Source organism: Cheilinus undulatus, linkage group 19 (assembly GCF_018320785.1).
Source record: "Cheilinus undulatus linkage group 19, ASM1832078v1, whole genome shotgun sequence".
Taxonomy (NCBI): domain Eukaryota; kingdom Metazoa; phylum Chordata; class Actinopteri; order Labriformes; family Labridae; genus Cheilinus; species Cheilinus undulatus.
Genome location: NC_054883.1, coordinates 30,509,507 through 30,526,390, shown reverse-complemented (window position 1 = coordinate 30,526,390; position 16,884 = coordinate 30,509,507). Strand labels below are relative to the sequence as shown.

Here is a 16,884-nt window from a genome sequence, read left to right as displayed (position 1 = left end):
TATTTAAATTTCATTCATGTAACTATTTGTTTAAATCTATTTGTCTGATTTGTTATTGTAATAAATTAGTGATTTTATGCACTGATAATTAATCTACTTAGATTTATGAAATGCATTTTCATAAAAGGTTTGGTTTGTTTTTTTATAATATCTTCCCTATTAATGTACTTTTCTAATTGGTCATAGGGCAAATATACAATTGTAAGTTTTTGTCAAATCTTTCTGCTTAAACTGTGTATTTTAGGCCTCTTTTATCTTGTATTAATCTAGATTTACCACATTTATTTGTTATTTATGATGTCATTACAGATAAATCTTTTCATGGCACTTCTATGACTCCATATTAACAACATGACTTGACAACGACATTTACTCAGGGTTAATCTCAGATTCTCTGTGTAAACATACTATCTTGTGTCAACCACTTGATGTGTACTAACGCGGTGAGCTCTTACTCAGACCTGTGACCGCATTAAGCAGTCCGCCAGCGGGACAAAGAGACGTGTGTTCATCATTGAGACGATGGGAGGGTACTGTGGATACCTGGCCAGTGTGGGAGGACTCGCAGCTGGAGCTGACGCTGCGTACATCTATGAGGAGTCATTTGACATCAGAGACCTGCAGGCGAGTTTTAAAGCAGCTCTGAGTTAACATTCAAGTCGTCAGATTTATCCATGGACTCACCTCCAAAGCCTGAACCTTTATTCCCTGTATACATCCACTAGAGGGCACTTAAGCTTATTTCTGTGATTGCTTCAGTAATGCCATGTACTGGTCAAATTCTCACACAGACTGTTGATTCTCACAGGCAAATGTTGAACACTTGACAGAGAAAATGAAGACCAGCATTCAAAGAGGTCTTGTTCTGAGGTAAAACGCTGATCCTTGTTCAGACACTCACTGACACAATCAAAGGCTAATTCTGTTGTTTTCTATTGCCTGGTTTGTGGACAGTCTAAATAACACTTTTTATTAAAGTTGAGACATTTTTTAAGCCCTAGCAACCATTACTTCTCTGTCTTCCAAAGCACCAGACTCCATTAAGGAAAAAGTGTATTTTACCTCAACCACAGAGTCATTAGTCTGGTGCTTCCCTGTATGGTTACTTTGATTTTACAGCTGTGTGACCTTGTTTTTTGAATAGGTTCTTTGCATCCGACACAATATTTTTATAACAAGTTGAGATAGGATTTAAAGCTGATCACAACATTTCCACTAAGACAAGTTTGTGTTATGATGTCTGATGAAATGGATTTCCTTTTTTTTTTTTTTAACTTTTTTAAAATTTATTATTTATTATTATTATTTTTATTTTCAAAAATGTAATTTGATTGAAATGTTTTGGTACTATGCCTTTATTGGGCAAATCTTTTTTTTAAACAAAGGCAGGGAAACTAGAATAAAAAGTGACTACACACACTTGTCACCAACTTACCACCATGACATCAGATCTCTTCCAAAGCTTTCATTATATGAATCATAAAATGATGAAATTGTACCAATCATAAACCACAAACTTCAGTGTTCGTTGATGTAAATCAACGTTTTTGGCAATAGAGTCTAGTGGCTCTGAAGAATGAGGCTAAAAATGCATCTCACTCGCTATTAGAAAGGTCTTTTTCCATAGGGAACCTTTCTGTTATGTTACCAGACACTTAGAATAACAATGTGAGTCTGTCAGTGACCAAAACAACAACTTTAAGTAGACAGACTTTGTTCAGGAACATTGCTTGGATAACATTATTAACACTGCAACCATTACAACTTCTTTCATTGCTGCCAGCTAAAGTGTTTTGCTGACACAAATCCAAAACTTTCTGTGCATATTAGTCATTAAGACCCCAAAATAGCCAGCAATAACATCTGTGTGGTAAAAACAGCATTTATCTGCAGGGCTAGTAAACAGATCCAGTGCTGATATCATGAGTTTAACAGGCAATATTTTGTGGTACATCTATAATCTTAGTTTCACCTAAACAAAACATCAGAGCTTATGTACTCAAAAGATTATGTACACAAAAATTCCAATAATTTTCTTTTTCTTTGTTCATGTGTTTAGGAATGAAAACAGTAATGAAAACTACACCACAGACTTTATCTACCAGCTGTACTCTGAAGAGGGGAGGGGAGTGTTTGACTGCAGGAAGAACGTGCTGGGACACATGCAGCAGGTATTCACAGACCTGCTCTTTACCATTACACAGTGTCTAAATGGAGGATGTTCCATCTGTAGCAGTGTCAGGGGTATCAATTTGTCCAGACTGAGGAAGATTTAATAAACTATTTTCTATATTTGTGTCATAAATATGCATAACCCCATTTTACATGTAAGGGCTTTGTTGTATTTTGTCTGTGTGTCTTGAGATTATCGCAGATAAAACCGGATCAAACAAATCTTTGATGATCCCAGAGGGGAGATTGGGTTGTGTTTGCAGTGAGTAATGGGACACAAAAAAGCATTTAATAAAAGTTTTGTGATTTTAAGACTTCTAAACTTAGAACAACTGCTTTAACAACTTCAAGAAATTCATCTTTTTAAATATGAATGAAAAGAAGTAGAGCTGGATGTGGTGTCCCAGTGGCTCTGTGTTTAAATCTTAAGAATATTCATCTTATTGTTTCCTGTTTCACGACTGTGAATGTTACATCTCTGAAAGAGAAAATAGGGGAAAAAGTAAAAGCATTTCCACCAGACATAGGAGTAATTCACTAAAGGATTGGCTTTTCAGCTGCAAAACCAAAGAGAAAAAATGCATTTTTCAAAGCATCCGCAAGCTGCAAAACACTGCGCAGCTAATCTGATGGCATTTGCTTTTTTCAGTGCTGCATAAAGACTAGGTTATAGGCAGTATTTTTTTTTTTTTTTTTTTTTGCAAAAAAGGCCATTTATAAAAAAAAAAATAAGACCCCTGTGTTTTGCTTTAAGTGTTGAAGTCACAAACCCCATGTGCAGTCAGAATTTCTACCAACAAAAATCAGCTATTTTGTAACCCAATACCATCATATAGATGCAAGTAGATATCAATAGCTTCTTTATTACCATTCAAGGATTGAATCAGTCCAAGGACGTTACATTTTTCTAGATGTGAGCAGACGAGCTGGAGGTGTTGAGCTGAATGGTGATAGGAGTATTTTTATCTGGTTGACCTGCCCTTGTCTGCTAACACTAGGAGGGAAATTGCATTATATACTGTGAAGATGATATCAGATCTGAAGAGTGTGGGCATCAGTATAAGTGGATACTCATCTGCCCCCTGTTTTTCCAGGCAGATTTAAGAGAAAAGTTAATTTCCTTGGGCTTAACAACAGCATTGGTGTGCTTTGAATAAAATATTATGAGAATAATATCCTGAGTGAATTGGATCTTTTGAATGAGAGCCATAGATTTCACAAATGATGAACATTTGTGGTGCTGGAACATCTTTGCACCAACATCATCTCATGAAGTAAACTTACTCTAATAAACATGAGCAACATGTTTATGCAAACAACATGGACATAAATAAACAAATACAATACAAATGTTCTGAAACAAGCAAAATAAATTGCGACTAGGTCAGTGATCACAAATGAGAGAAAATACTCAATTTAAGATTTACATGTTTAAAACAAACCATGTTCTGACCATCCACTTGTTCTTTTATATTGTGGAATTACATATTAATTGTTGTTTAAGGGAGGAGCACCATCTCCATTTGACCGTAACTTTGGGACCAAGATCTCAGCCAAAGCGATGCAGTGGGTGACCAAGAAGCTGACTGAGACGTTCAGGCAGGGTAAGCCTAATTTTAAAACCTGTTAATGTCAGAGCCTGTGGTAGTTTATCCTCCCTTCCTGCAGAGGTGTGACCATTGTGAAGCAGATCTGTCATGGAGTCACTCTGACTGGCACTTAAATGGATTTTTTTTATTCCCTCCAAGATAATATTTTATTGATCATGTACATTAGACGGCAAAAGATTTAACAACAAATTCACAAGTGTTCTTGACAGATAATACTAACAACTGTGTGATACTTCTGAGCATAAGCCTCTCTTTAAACCACACTGCATGTGTTGAAAGCACTACAATTAAAGTGAAAACTCTGTGTTTTTTTATGTCTACTTCCCAAACACATGGATGACATAAGATGAAGGTAAATCCCTTTTTTCACGCTGGCTCCATGACCATCTACATCTTTTATTTAGCTCCATGTCCCTGTCTTTGTTTGCCACTCTTCTGCCATTTCCTGTAGAGACATAGCCTGTCTCAGCACCTTTTGGTTAAAGTAACCGTACTGTATGCTCATTATGGCATATTTATCACCATGCTCCAATATTTCAAGTTCATAAATATATTAGAATTGTTTGGAAATATTTGAGCACTGGCTGAAGGAATAACCCACACTTTATTTATTTCCTGCTTTTCTCCCACATTTCTTTGTCTGTGGTGCTTTGTTTCCTTTCTGCTGTCACAACTATTTTGTATTTTGTTCATTATTTTTTCTCCGTATCAGTTGCACCACCCTCCTGTAGATCCATAGAGAAAGTTTCTTAACAATCCTCAAAGTGAAAGGTCGCCATCCTCCTACTCCCACTGCAGAATGTCTGTTCTGTGTAACTTTATGTTTGCATCCAAAAAGACAGGACTGTCAAAGTGAGTTCCTGTGTTTCCACCTCTGACTGCTGACGTCTTTCCACGCAGGTCGTGTGTTTGCGAACACCGAGGACTCCTGTTGTCTGCTGGGGATGCGCCGCCGAGCTCTCGTCTTCCAGCCTGTCGTGCAACTAAAAGAGCAGACTGATTTTGTGTATGTATCACAGAGCATGACTATAATTATTTTTAAATCTCCTCAGTGCTCCCCTTATCAGAATATATGTGCTCCAAGTGTGATAATCTTAAGTAAACATTATAATAAAACTTGTTAGCATGGGACTGGTATGACTTTGGGAGTACACGTGATTTAGAGCCATACTTCTGTGACCCTTAGTCACATCATTACATAAATTGCACGCATGGCAGATTCCTCAGATAACCTCTTATATAATAACACTTTATACACATTAACACTTGGTCCCAGGCCATACCAGTCCTGCAATTTTAGAGCTTCAAACACATCATAACCATAGTTCTGAGATTCCCTTGTCTCTCTGCAGTCACAGGATCCCCAAGGAACAGTGGTGGCTGAAGTTGCGTCCTCTCATGAAGATCCTGGCGAAATACAAGACCAGCTACGACGTGTCAGACTCTGGACAACTGGAGCATGTTGTACACAGCCGGCCCAAAGAGTCAGATGCTTCAGTAGCCATGTAAAGGCCGTTGCATATGGTGGCCTGTAAAGTCCAGTCTGTGTGTAAAACTGAAGGTCTGTGAGGCGCCAACCTGAGCTCCAGTAACAACAATCTGTGTTCACTCTCTATCGTGTCTTCTCCTTCAGCGCCACTCCTCTTTGTTTTGTCTGACAGAATCATGACCATAACGTAGCCTCTGCAGTGTTTCCAATATCAAACACACAAACACATCCTCTCTGTGTGTCCTTGTCGCCCTGGATGTTTTAGTGTCACTGTTGTTTTTAAAATTGCACTTTTCTCTGTCTCTGGTTGCTTAGGCGAGCTCTGAGCTCAGAGCTGCACGAGGACAGAATAGACACTGCATCTGCTGTAAAACCAGTGTGTGTTTCTGCCTAGAACCAGTGTGAGGTTCAGCATATTTATGTGAGACTGATGCAATACAGTTCTACTGCTGCTGTGCTTTACACGGAAACTAATATTTATCTTTTTAACTTTGTTTATTTTGCTTGTAAACATGGATATATTATAATTAAGTGTAGGCACTGCTGTACTAAGTAGCTGTCTGTCATATTGCACCAACATGTTAGATGTCTAAGAGACTTATGTTTCCCACAGAATAAAACCAAACTTGAGAAGTGTACCCCCATAAATAGTGTCACTGGATTTGTTTAACCCCTAATCATCTAGTTTGCTCTTTTGCTCTCCTCTAAGATCAGTGATGTCCTTTCTCTCAGACAGTTTATGCATGTGTATATTTCAAGCCAAGTTTCCAAGGCCCTATATTTGTGCTCTATAATATTTACAAAGAGGGAAACATTCACACTCTCATAAAGCTCTCATAAATTAAACTTCAGGTATTAAATAATAATAAAAATAATAGCTTTATTTTGATTAGACATTGAGAAACATGTCCTAAAGGGACTTTAACAGAAAGTCAGCACAGTCTTAGTGGGCATAATAAATACACTCTTACAACAGCATTTACAGCAATGATTGGGCCAAACAGAGACAGGTCAAGAAAATTCAGACAGCAGAGGAAAAGATGCCAACAGGAGAGATCAGTAAAAACAAAATAATAGTAACAGAGGTGATAAAAACATGCACATCTTGGTGTCCTTGACTGTAGGGCTGATCAATTTATTGCAAATTTCGTCATTATTACAGCATGAGCATTTGCGTTAAACACATAGCAAAAGTTTGAATTAACTAACGTATAAAAAAAAGTGATTTATGTGAATGATAAATACTTGCAAATATTTATTCTTTCACACTATTTTGGAGCAATCAGTTGAAGCTCAAGTTAGTTACAATCAAATTAACTGATCCCAATGAAGTTGTGGAAAAATTGTGAGTGAGATTTGCTTTGGAGTCAGGAACAACATGATATAAATCTTTCTAATTAAACACAAGATACTTGTGTCCTACAAAAAATGATCTGCACTCAGTTGAGAAATCTCTAATCCATTACTATTTGCCTCTACAAGTCAACCGTGCTGACCAATGGGTAGCAAAAGCACTTCCGCCAGGGTCAAGTGGGAACCCTCCTCGCCGGTGTTGCATTCAGTTAATCCCAAGACTCCTCCAGAGGGCAGAACGGTGGTCTCCAACATCCCAGAGCCACCCTTCTCCATGCCAGCTCTCACCACCCACCGTGCCAACATAGAGGCATCATTATCTTGACTACCTTACCACAAAGCCAACACAACCTAAACAGCAATGCCACAGTCAACAGATCCAGGGTCCAGTCATGCAAGGATGAGACGAGCGGAAGACCTGAAGATCTTGACTAGATACTGATGAACTGAATGGAGGTGGCTGGGGTGGAGGAGGGCTGCAGCTTCCACACTGAACTGTCGGACTAACTGTGAAAGAGAGAATGACAGATTCACATACGGCAGGTGCATGATGATTGGTTAAACAATGTTGTGGCAAAATCCGATCAGCTGACTACTTAAGAGAGTGAACGGCCATAATCAGCTGATCACCAGAGTGAGAAAGGGTTAGGGTTAGAAGGGAAGAAGGGAAAGATATGAATGAGTAGAAACAATCTTCCAGCTTGAACTTCCACTTAGCCCCAAAAAGAGAACTACTCCTGGTAAAGACATTACACGTGAAACTGGCAAAAGTGCACAAGAGAAAATGGGAAAGATTGAAAGAGAGGGAGACCTTAGCAATAGGGTATCGTGTAAAATATGCGGAACAGCAGCTAAATGTTAAAACCATAATTTAAAGCCAAGACACTCTGAAAATATTTGTTATCCTAGTGTATGTCTGTTTTACTGCACATGGTTCAGTTTTTTCATAGCTATTCTACACCAGATGTTTAAACAACACCCACTGGTAGATCTGTCATTACATACCAACTGTTTTTCACTAGTGAAAGAGCCAATTACCCTCAAGGCAGAGTCCCAGTACAAACTCATAGGCCCCATAGACTTAGTGGGCCTCTGTGCCAGAACCTGTTTGCTGTGACTGCTGGTGTCAGATAAGTAACGAGACAACAGGTAATGCTACACGAAAATCAAATGACATGGACAACTCTGAGTAAACTGAATAGGAGGACAGAGATTGCTTGGCTGGTAGGTCGCACACTAAGCGGGTGACTCAGCTTTGAGTGTGACCTGTTGCTCCTTTTCTGCTTGTCATTCCACACTCTCTCATCCTTTTTTGTGACTCTATCCACTGTCATCACTATAAAAGGAACGATAAGCCCAAAAATGAATCAGTAGGGGAAATAAAAACCTTACTACAAAGAGACAAGCATCAAAGAGACATAAACTAACTACAGTTAAGCTACATTAGACATTTTTGCAACCAAATGTTATAATTAAATAAAAATGGACTAAACCCATTGTATTTTTATGTTCTCAAATGGATTTAAAGGCCAGAGATATTCTTAATTTCTATGGTTGTCGTGAGTCTTGACAGAATGCTCATCATTGCTGTGGAAATGCAGGATGTTAGGATGTTAGGATGTTAGGTCAGGGACAGATACAGCAAGCATGAACTGTTACTAGAAGCTGATGTTTTGTTGCTGTATTTCACATTTCGTGCCGCTTTGTTGTGATGGACCACGATAATTCCCCGGCATCTACAGTCAACAAATGTAAACTCCCCCACACACACACTGTGTAGTTAGAAAATCCTGGTTTACACCATGTGTTATAAAAAAGATGTTTACTTTTAGACAATATTACTCATAAAACCCCTGGAGTGTATTAAAAACACAGTTCAGAAAGTATAAAAGCACTGAATGTTTTACAACTTGGGTCTGCTGTAGTAGGATCTTGCAATTTAAATCCATAATGCTGTATTTATTTAATGATAATAAAAAGAGTAGATTATATAAAGTGAAACTTGCATAAAGTCACATATTAATGGGCCAGTTACATAAAGGAAGAAAATAGGAGATGGTTAAATATATATCGCAATAGACCAGTAATTCCCAAAGTGGGACCCATGGGGGCCAGAAATTGGAGTTTGTCTAGACTTAATAAAGTCATTGAACAACACTTAAGCACTGCTGCCAAAGCGTGGTACATTCTGTGAGAGGACTTTACAAGTAAATGTAGGACGAACAATGACTCTACTCCAAACATCACAATTACTAAACAGAAGACAAGAAAATATGATGAGTCAGATCTCACCCTTGGTTTCACCTGTACGAGCCAGATCATTCCTTATGCCATATCCAATCAGTCTGAGGTGATTTTTGCTGTTATTTTAAGCAAAGTTAAATATGGCTCAGAACTGGACATTGGAGATGAGCCCTCAGAGTGGCGCTCTCAGCTTGATGTTGCAGTTACTTTTTCTGTGCTATTTTTTGTACAAGTCTTAGATACATTTTGAAAAGTGTTAGTAAAGGGCATTAATTTGTGTTTGACAAAAAGTTTGTACCACTGTGATACAGTAGACCACATCCCGGAGGATAAAGTACAAGCAAAAGTTCTTGTAGATCTGTCTTTCAGTGTTCATTTCGTCGACCAAAACTATGACTAAAACTATTCATCGACAGCCTTTCTTTCCATGACAAAAACTGGACTAAGACTAACAAAAATAGCTCTGTGATGACTAAAACTAACAGAAACTAAGTTTGGTTTCAGTCAAGATGACTAAAACTAGACTAAATTGCAATGCAGTTTTTGTAGGACATTCAGAATTGGTGATATTTCTGGTGATATTACAACACACTACCATGATTTGGTACCAGATTTAAGCAAGAAAATAAATGCTTTGACTAAAAGTAGAGACTAAAATGTAAGGACTTTTTATGGACTAGACTAAAATGTTCAGACTTTTCATTGACCAAAACTAGACTAAAATTAAAAAGGGTAGAAATTACTAAAATGTGTCTAAAACTAAAATGCATTTCATTTAAAGACTAAAATTAAAAATAGCTGCCAAAATTAACACTGCTGTCTTCAAATGATTTTCTTTCAGAAAATGGTTCAGAGACCATATCAGATTGCCAGACTAAAATACTCCAAAGACAAAGGTCATTTCCTCTGTTTTTCTGTTTAATGAGTCCCATAATGTAATATATAATAAATACTGTAAGACTTCATAAATAATGTAGCTTTAGACCAACTCCTACACTCTTCACTGTTGGATGTGATGTCTGCGCTCTCTCTGACATCCAGCAGATGGCGGCAGAGCACTGTCTCCTCTCTCCAGCTGGGTTCATTGGGTGCATTATGACACGATTCCCTCCATCAGCTCTGTCCACTCCTGCTCCTCACAATAGCACTATATGGTGGCTTAAATCTACTAAAGTAGATTAACTGTGTGAGGCCTTGTGTGGACGTGCATGTGAGTCTGCTACCATAATTAGGAATTAATCTTATCATTTGAAAGAAAATTTCAATTTCCCATGGGTGTATTAATTGTGTGTACATGTAATTGGGCTGCTTTCCCTGCTTAAATGGACCTTTTTCTGTCTGTACTGCGAGTAATTACATGCATATATGACCGGGATGAGACATTGCTTAGCTACAGTGCACTGACGTGAAATGTAATTTGAAGAAAAAGCTACCTGAATCACCTTTACTCCCCACAGAGCCTCCTGGAATAATTATCATCCTTAACTTAAAGCAGTGTGGTTAATTCAGCCTAACACCCATGCCGCTGCTCACAGACGCCTCCCCTCCCACCGCTCTAATTTCCTTGGACCTCAATCAGCACCTGGTTCACTGTGGAGGCATTTTCCTGTTCCCTACTACTTCTACTCTGAGCATGAAATTAGTAAATCCAATAATTTGGGTTGATTTAAGAATGCAAGAGGAGACGGCGGGGTCACATGCCCATAGATAATCAATACTAATTACCATTTCATTTCTCCCCCCACCTCTTTTTCTTCAGAATCACATGCGAGTCTGATCTCATTGGACTGATTAAAGGTTGCAAATGAAGGGTCCTCACTCCCCGATTCTCATCAAAGGCCAACCGCACACTCGGTAACTTTGTCTTCATTTAATTCTACATTGTCTTCAGACAAGGCCCCAATTATAAGCTCGCAGTGAATCTCCAAAATAGCCTGTGCACATTGACCTTTTTAGATTAAAAGCACATTCTCTCTCACTCACATGCAGCTCCATACAGTCCAATTTTCTCCACTAATGAACCACCGTGGTTAGGATTTCTAGCTGCTATAAAAACTAGTGAAGGCAACCTGAATAAACTCTGCATACTTCCATCTCAAACTGCATCATTTTCACGGAGTAATACTGAGATTAAAAAACTGATTTCTAATTTTGACATCAGTGTTTTCTTTTTGCTTTTTGGAGTTAAAACAGGATAAGATGAGACCATCCCACAATTTCCACAGGGTTTGTCTGAGCAGCATCTCATCTATGCCACACACTCTACAGCTAACTACGCTCTTCTTAGTCTGGCTCTGTGTTTAACAGCAACCACCAAATCACAGCTCACTCAGATCTGATCTGATCTGCTAGAGATGTGCCAAATCTATTTTCAATGGAGCCGCTGCCAGCACTCATCAAGCCGGACAGAGCAGATTGAACCAAACAGGAAGTCAGACACCAAAATGAACAGAGCATCCAGTCAATTTCAAAATTAAACACTACAGGCTGCCATCATTTAACCCATTACTTCATCACATGAAAGCAGGAAGCAAATGAACTGCAAATCAACCTCAGACATGCTAAGTAGCATGCTGTTTGTGTGTTGTTTTCTTTAATCCCATGTGAACTTGTGATCTCATGATTTAGCTTCACTGGGCTGTGCGGCGCTCTGCTCTGCTTCAGAGGTGGACCCAGCTGGCAAGGGTGCACCCTGATGGTAGGAGCAAAACCTGATGGACGCTGCAGACACAGACCCTTTAAAATTTTGAGAGGGGTCTGGCTGCAGACCGTACATTTCTGACGGACCTTAATCTGAGATGTTGTATATCAAAGACAGGTGTGCCGCAACTTGCCTGTACAACATTTTAGATTTTTTATTTTAAATATTCATAAAAATAGTCTGGCAGTTACATTAATTAATAACCACATTGCAAACATTACCAACAGAAACATTTCGTTAGCATCATAGCATAATTGCCTGTCATTTTTTGGCTAAATTTTGATATCTGCCTACCTATACTCTCTTAATGCTACTGATTCTTGTGCCTTAATTTCTTAAAAAACCTTAAAATAGGATTTAAGCAATTATACTAGAAGGCTAATGATTTCATAAATAAAACAGAAAAAGGTTGGAGGTCTAATCTGGGATTAAATCATGTAAAGACCTGCTTTAGAAGTAGATAGAAGAACGGTGGCTAACTTTAGCTTTTTTAGCTTTCTTAGTTTTAGCTAGAGCTAACACAGCAATGCTAACTACTTAATCAACATCACTATATAAGCCAATGCAGCTAAGTTAGCTTTAGCAACCTTAACTTTAACAAACATAGCTAAAGATAACCTAACTACAAAGATAACGTAGCAATGTAACTGTTTTGTGAGCTCTGTTGGCTACACAGCTCCATTAGCTACATAGCTTGGTTATCTATTTAACTTATGCAGCTATGTAGCTATGTAAGCTACAGTGGCTGCATTAGAATGTTTTCATGGAGGACAAGCTTTTTTCCTGTAAGCAGACTGTTTACTCTGCTTTACTAAATGCTTTGGAATAAGGTGTTACAGGTCAGGTTTTTGACTTTTAATAAATAAAAGCACTTTCAAAGTGCTGTACATAAAGTCCAAATGATAAAAATAAAAACTTGATAATAGGAACGTTTAAATATCTAAAAATTACTAAAACTAAAGAAAAGCTGTGATTAATTACAATTAATCACACCATAGTGATGTGATTAACTTAATTTTTTTAATCAAAAGCACTACTTTTAACGTTCAGTATCCTAACCTTAACCCTAACTCTAAACAGAATAATCCTATTTTTATTTCTTAAGTTTTAGCGCTTATTTCCATTCTGAGATATACAGTGTCTCAGATGGACTTCTGTGAAAGTGACCATCAGAGATGTACTGTCCGCAGCCAGACTGTTTTTGAAATTGTTGGTACGAGTTTATCTGCCACTGTCTTATCAGTGGATGCTTACTTTGTGGAGATTTCTAACTACTTCTAGGACCTTTTAGGACTTTCTGATGGCCACTGTCTTGATCTTTTTGGAAATACAAGTGACCATAATTGGTCATACATTGTTATGCTCTTTAATGGCTGACAGGCATTGTCTGTAGCTCAAAGCTGTGGTTCTCAACGGGTGGGTCGGGATTCAAAAGTGGGCAAGTTATTTCACTCTGTTTTGCCATGATAATGATTTTCTCAAGATCTTGACTTATTTATCTTGTTGTCTGAGGATAACAAAGCTGGTCATCACATGATCTCATCCCTCCAAATCTGTAGAACAACCAATACTTACAAGAAATAAAATGAAATAAACCATGTGCATGCATGTCCTCCCAGGGCTTTTGTAATGATATGCCATCTTAACATGTTTGTTTTGTCCTGTTCTATCTAAGGTCCTAACTGCAGCCTTTCCCATCAAATAAGTTTAGGTGGATTATTTTTTCCCCGTAAATATAGGTTGTGCAGATGGATTCGCCTGTTTCCATGGTTCTCACTGGTGAATCCATCTTGCACAGCTCCCATCTGAACCGTTTGGCCCTGGTTAGAAAGTTACAGGACCAATCAGCGATAAGGGGCGGTACTTTCGGGCAGGGCAGAGTCGTGATGTAAGCAAGCAGCAACAGGAGGCTGGTGCAGTTATGGCAGAAGAGATTAGCATGGATGCTGTTAAAGCGCCAGTTTTATCAGAACTTGATGACATTTCTTTGTTAAAAATAGAACAAAGAACAGCAGTGAGTTTTCTTTTCAATAACAACAAAAGTCGTGTACTGACATGTCTATAGTCACCATAATTCACATTATGCTGTTCTGTATGGAGTTTACTCCTTCGGTAGCTGCGCAGCTTGGTAGCTGCTACTTCACATGGTTTGTTGCTCTGATTGGCCTGTAAAGATGTGACAGACAGAACTTTCATCCAATCACCCTCCCAGTTTTTTTTTCAAAGGCTCTGCCCTTTCCCAAACGCTTTATATGGAAGGTTTTCTAGATGGATGTGTGTCCATCTGGCGTGTCAGGTTAAGCGAGGCCTGCAGGTCTTTAGATGTTGCTCTGGGGCCTTTTGTTACCTCCTGGGTGAGTCATTGATGCACTCTTTGAGTAATTTTGGTGGGCTGGCCACTCCTTAAAAGGCTCACCCCTGGTTCTCTCCATTTGTGGATAATAACTCTCACCATGGTTTGTTGGAGGCCTATAGACTTAGAAATGGCTTGTAACCCTTTCTGGACTGATAGATGTTGATGACTTTGTTTCTGTTCTTGAGTTTTTTAAGATTGCACCATAATGTGTTGCTTTTTAAAATCTTTCAGCCTACTTCACTTTGTCAGACAGGTTCTATTTAAGAAATTTCTTGATTTAACAGGTCTGGTAGTAATCAGGCCTGGGAATGGTTGGTGAAATTGAACTCAGCTTTCCAGAAATGTGGTTTATCACACTTAATTCATGATTTAATCGCAGTTACTTTTTAAACTAGTTAGGTTTTGATGGCGTTTTTCTCGTTATAAATGGAATATCATTTCAAAACTGTATCTTGTAATTACACAATTTACCTTTGTATGATATTCAAATTTGTTTGATGATGTAAAACATTTAAGTGTGAAAGATATGCAAAGAAAAAGAAAAGAGAAAACTATATCAGGAAGGGAGAAAATACTCTTTCACTGCTCTGTACTTCAGTTCATAACATGACTAAAGGTGATTGAAGAGACTTTGAATGTGCCATGGGCATTGGTCTCAGTCTGAGTACTTCACAATCTGCTGATCTACTTGGATTTTCACACAAAACCATCTCAAGGTTTTGGTCTTAAAATATTCGGTGTGTTGCAGTTCTCTGGGCAAAAATGCCTTGTTGATGGTAAATGTCAGAAGAGGATGACCAGACTGATTTGAGAGCAGAGAGACAACAATAACTCCAACAACCAGGGAAAGTGGAGGGTAACTGCTCAGTGAGGTCAAAGTAAAAGCAATGTAAAAGAGTGTTGGGTGAAAAAAATATGCACACTACTTGCTTTTTAAATGATTTGGCCATTATAAGCATTTTCTTCCCTGTTAATGCATTTTTCATGCTTTCTCCTTTTCAGTGTGCACAACTCAAGTAGCCACTCATTGTAAGTGAGGTATGAAGTGGAGGATCTCTGAACTCACATCATATCAAACCTTGAAACAGATGGGTTACAGCAGCAGAAGACTATACTTAGTGTCACTCCTGTCAACTAACAGGAAACTGAGGCTTCAGTTCACACAGGCTCACTAAAGTTGGGCAATACATGATTGGAAAAACATTGCCTGGACCGATGAGTCTCAGTTACTGTTGCAACACTGGTGGAGTCAGAATTTTTCCTAAATAACACAAAAGCAAGCCAGACCACCAACAACTATGGCACATTCAAAGTCACGTAAATCACACTTCTTTCCCACTCTGATGCAAGGTTTGAACTTCAGCAGATGTGGCTGGCATAGTACTCAGAAACATCTGCCACCCATGTGTATGGACAAGATGGAAGATTCCCCCAAAGGTGGTCAAGCCATGGTCCTGTTGGCCTCTGGATAAAACTGGCAAACTGGTGGTGGCTTATCAGCCAGAAACAATGGTGGTTGATAAACTGCAGAAAAAGGCAGTGGTGATAGACGTAGCAATCCCAAGAGACAGCAACATCAAAAATATGGAACACGAGAAATACCAAGGGCTGAAAGAACAGCCAGAGAAGATTCAGGGAGTGAAGACAACTGTAAATGGTAAATAGACTGAAGTTTGTACAGTGCTAGTCATCTGATAGTGCTTTTACACTGCAGGTCACACCTGCAGTGATGGCAGAGGATACTGAAGAAACTTGGCCATCTGTATTAGCTAATCCCATTCAAATGCATGCATACCCATGGGGAAGACTGCTGACTTCACAGATGTCCAGAAGACAGTCATTGATAACCTCCACAAGGAGGGTCAGCTACAAAGACTGCTGCTAAAGAAGCTCTTTACCAAGTGCTGTATCGAAGCATGCCAATAGAAAGTTAAGTGGAAGGAAAAAATGTGGTAGAAAAAGATGCATAAGAAACGTGGATAACTGCAGCCCTCAGAGGATTGTCAAACACAACCCACTCATGAATTTGGGGGAACTTCACAAGAGGCTGGAGTAAGCTCATCAAGAGCTACCACGCACAGACATATCAAGGAATTTGGCTATAACTGTCGCACCCTTGTGTCAAGCTACTCCTGAACTAGAGACATCAGAAGGATCTTACCTGGGCTGTGGAGAAAAAGAACTGGACTGTTGCTCAGTGGTCCACAGTCCTCTTTTCAGATGAAAGTAAATTTTGCATTTCATTTGGAAATCAAGGTCCCAGAGTCTGGAGGAAGAGAGGAGAGGCACAGAATCCAAGTTGCTCGAAGTCAAGTGCAAAGTTTCCACAGTCAATGATGGTTTGGGGTGCCATGTTATCTGCAAGTGTTTTCCCTATGTTTTCTGAAGTCCAAAGTCAACCCAGCCATCTACCAGGAAGTTTTAGAGCACTTCATACTTCCTTCTGCTGACAACATTTATGGAGATGCTGATTTCCTTTTCCAGCAGGACTTGGCACCAAAAGCTGTTTAAATGACCATGGTGTTACTGTGCTGGACTGGCCAGAAAGCGTGTCAGACCTGAGCCCCACAGAGAATCTATGGGATGCTGTGAAGAGGAACATGAGATGGCACCCGACCCTAAAATGCAGACACCTCAGCAGTGCCACAGACTGATCGCCTTCATGCCACACTGCATTGATGCAGTAATTCAGGCAAAAGGAGGCTCAACCAAGAATTGAGTGCACATAAATAAACATAAATATACTTCTCATGGAGATAGGACCACATTTACAGTATGCATTAAAAACCATATTTTGTTGGTCTTATGCAGTAGTATAATCTGAGGTACTGAATTTTGGGGTTTCATTAGCTGTATGCCATAATCATCAAATAAAGACTTGAATTTTTCACTCTGTGTGTAATGAAGCTGTATGAGAGTTTCACTTTTTGAATTGAACTACTGAAATAAATGAACTTTT

At 38.9% G+C, this 16,884-nt stretch overlaps 1 protein-coding gene across 8 annotated transcripts in view; it reads left to right on the top strand.

Annotated features, from left to right (window-relative positions):
- The window catches only part of pfkpa (phosphofructokinase, platelet a), a 37,373-nt gene extending 31,463 nt beyond the window's left edge, over nucleotides 1-5,910 (top strand). For 4 of the 8 annotated variants that reach the window (XM_041814541.1, XM_041814540.1, XM_041814542.1 and 1 more), the window contains exons 17-22: nucleotides 460-624; nucleotides 809-870; nucleotides 2,060-2,171; nucleotides 3,677-3,776; nucleotides 4,683-4,788; nucleotides 5,135-5,910. In XM_041814541.1, coding sequence (XP_041670475.1) covers nucleotides 460-624; nucleotides 809-870; nucleotides 2,060-2,171; nucleotides 3,677-3,776; nucleotides 4,683-4,788; nucleotides 5,135-5,291 — 702 coding nt within the window. In that variant the 3' untranslated portion in view covers nucleotides 5,292-5,910. Of the gene's footprint in view, nucleotides 1-459; nucleotides 625-808; nucleotides 871-2,059; nucleotides 2,172-3,676; nucleotides 3,777-4,128; nucleotides 4,135-4,682; nucleotides 4,789-5,134 lie in introns of those variants that run through there. The other 4 variants (XM_041814537.1, XM_041814538.1, XM_041814539.1 and 1 more) reach the window with 2 other exon arrangements.
- The last annotated feature ends 10,974 nt before the right edge of the window (nucleotides 5,911-16,884 follow it).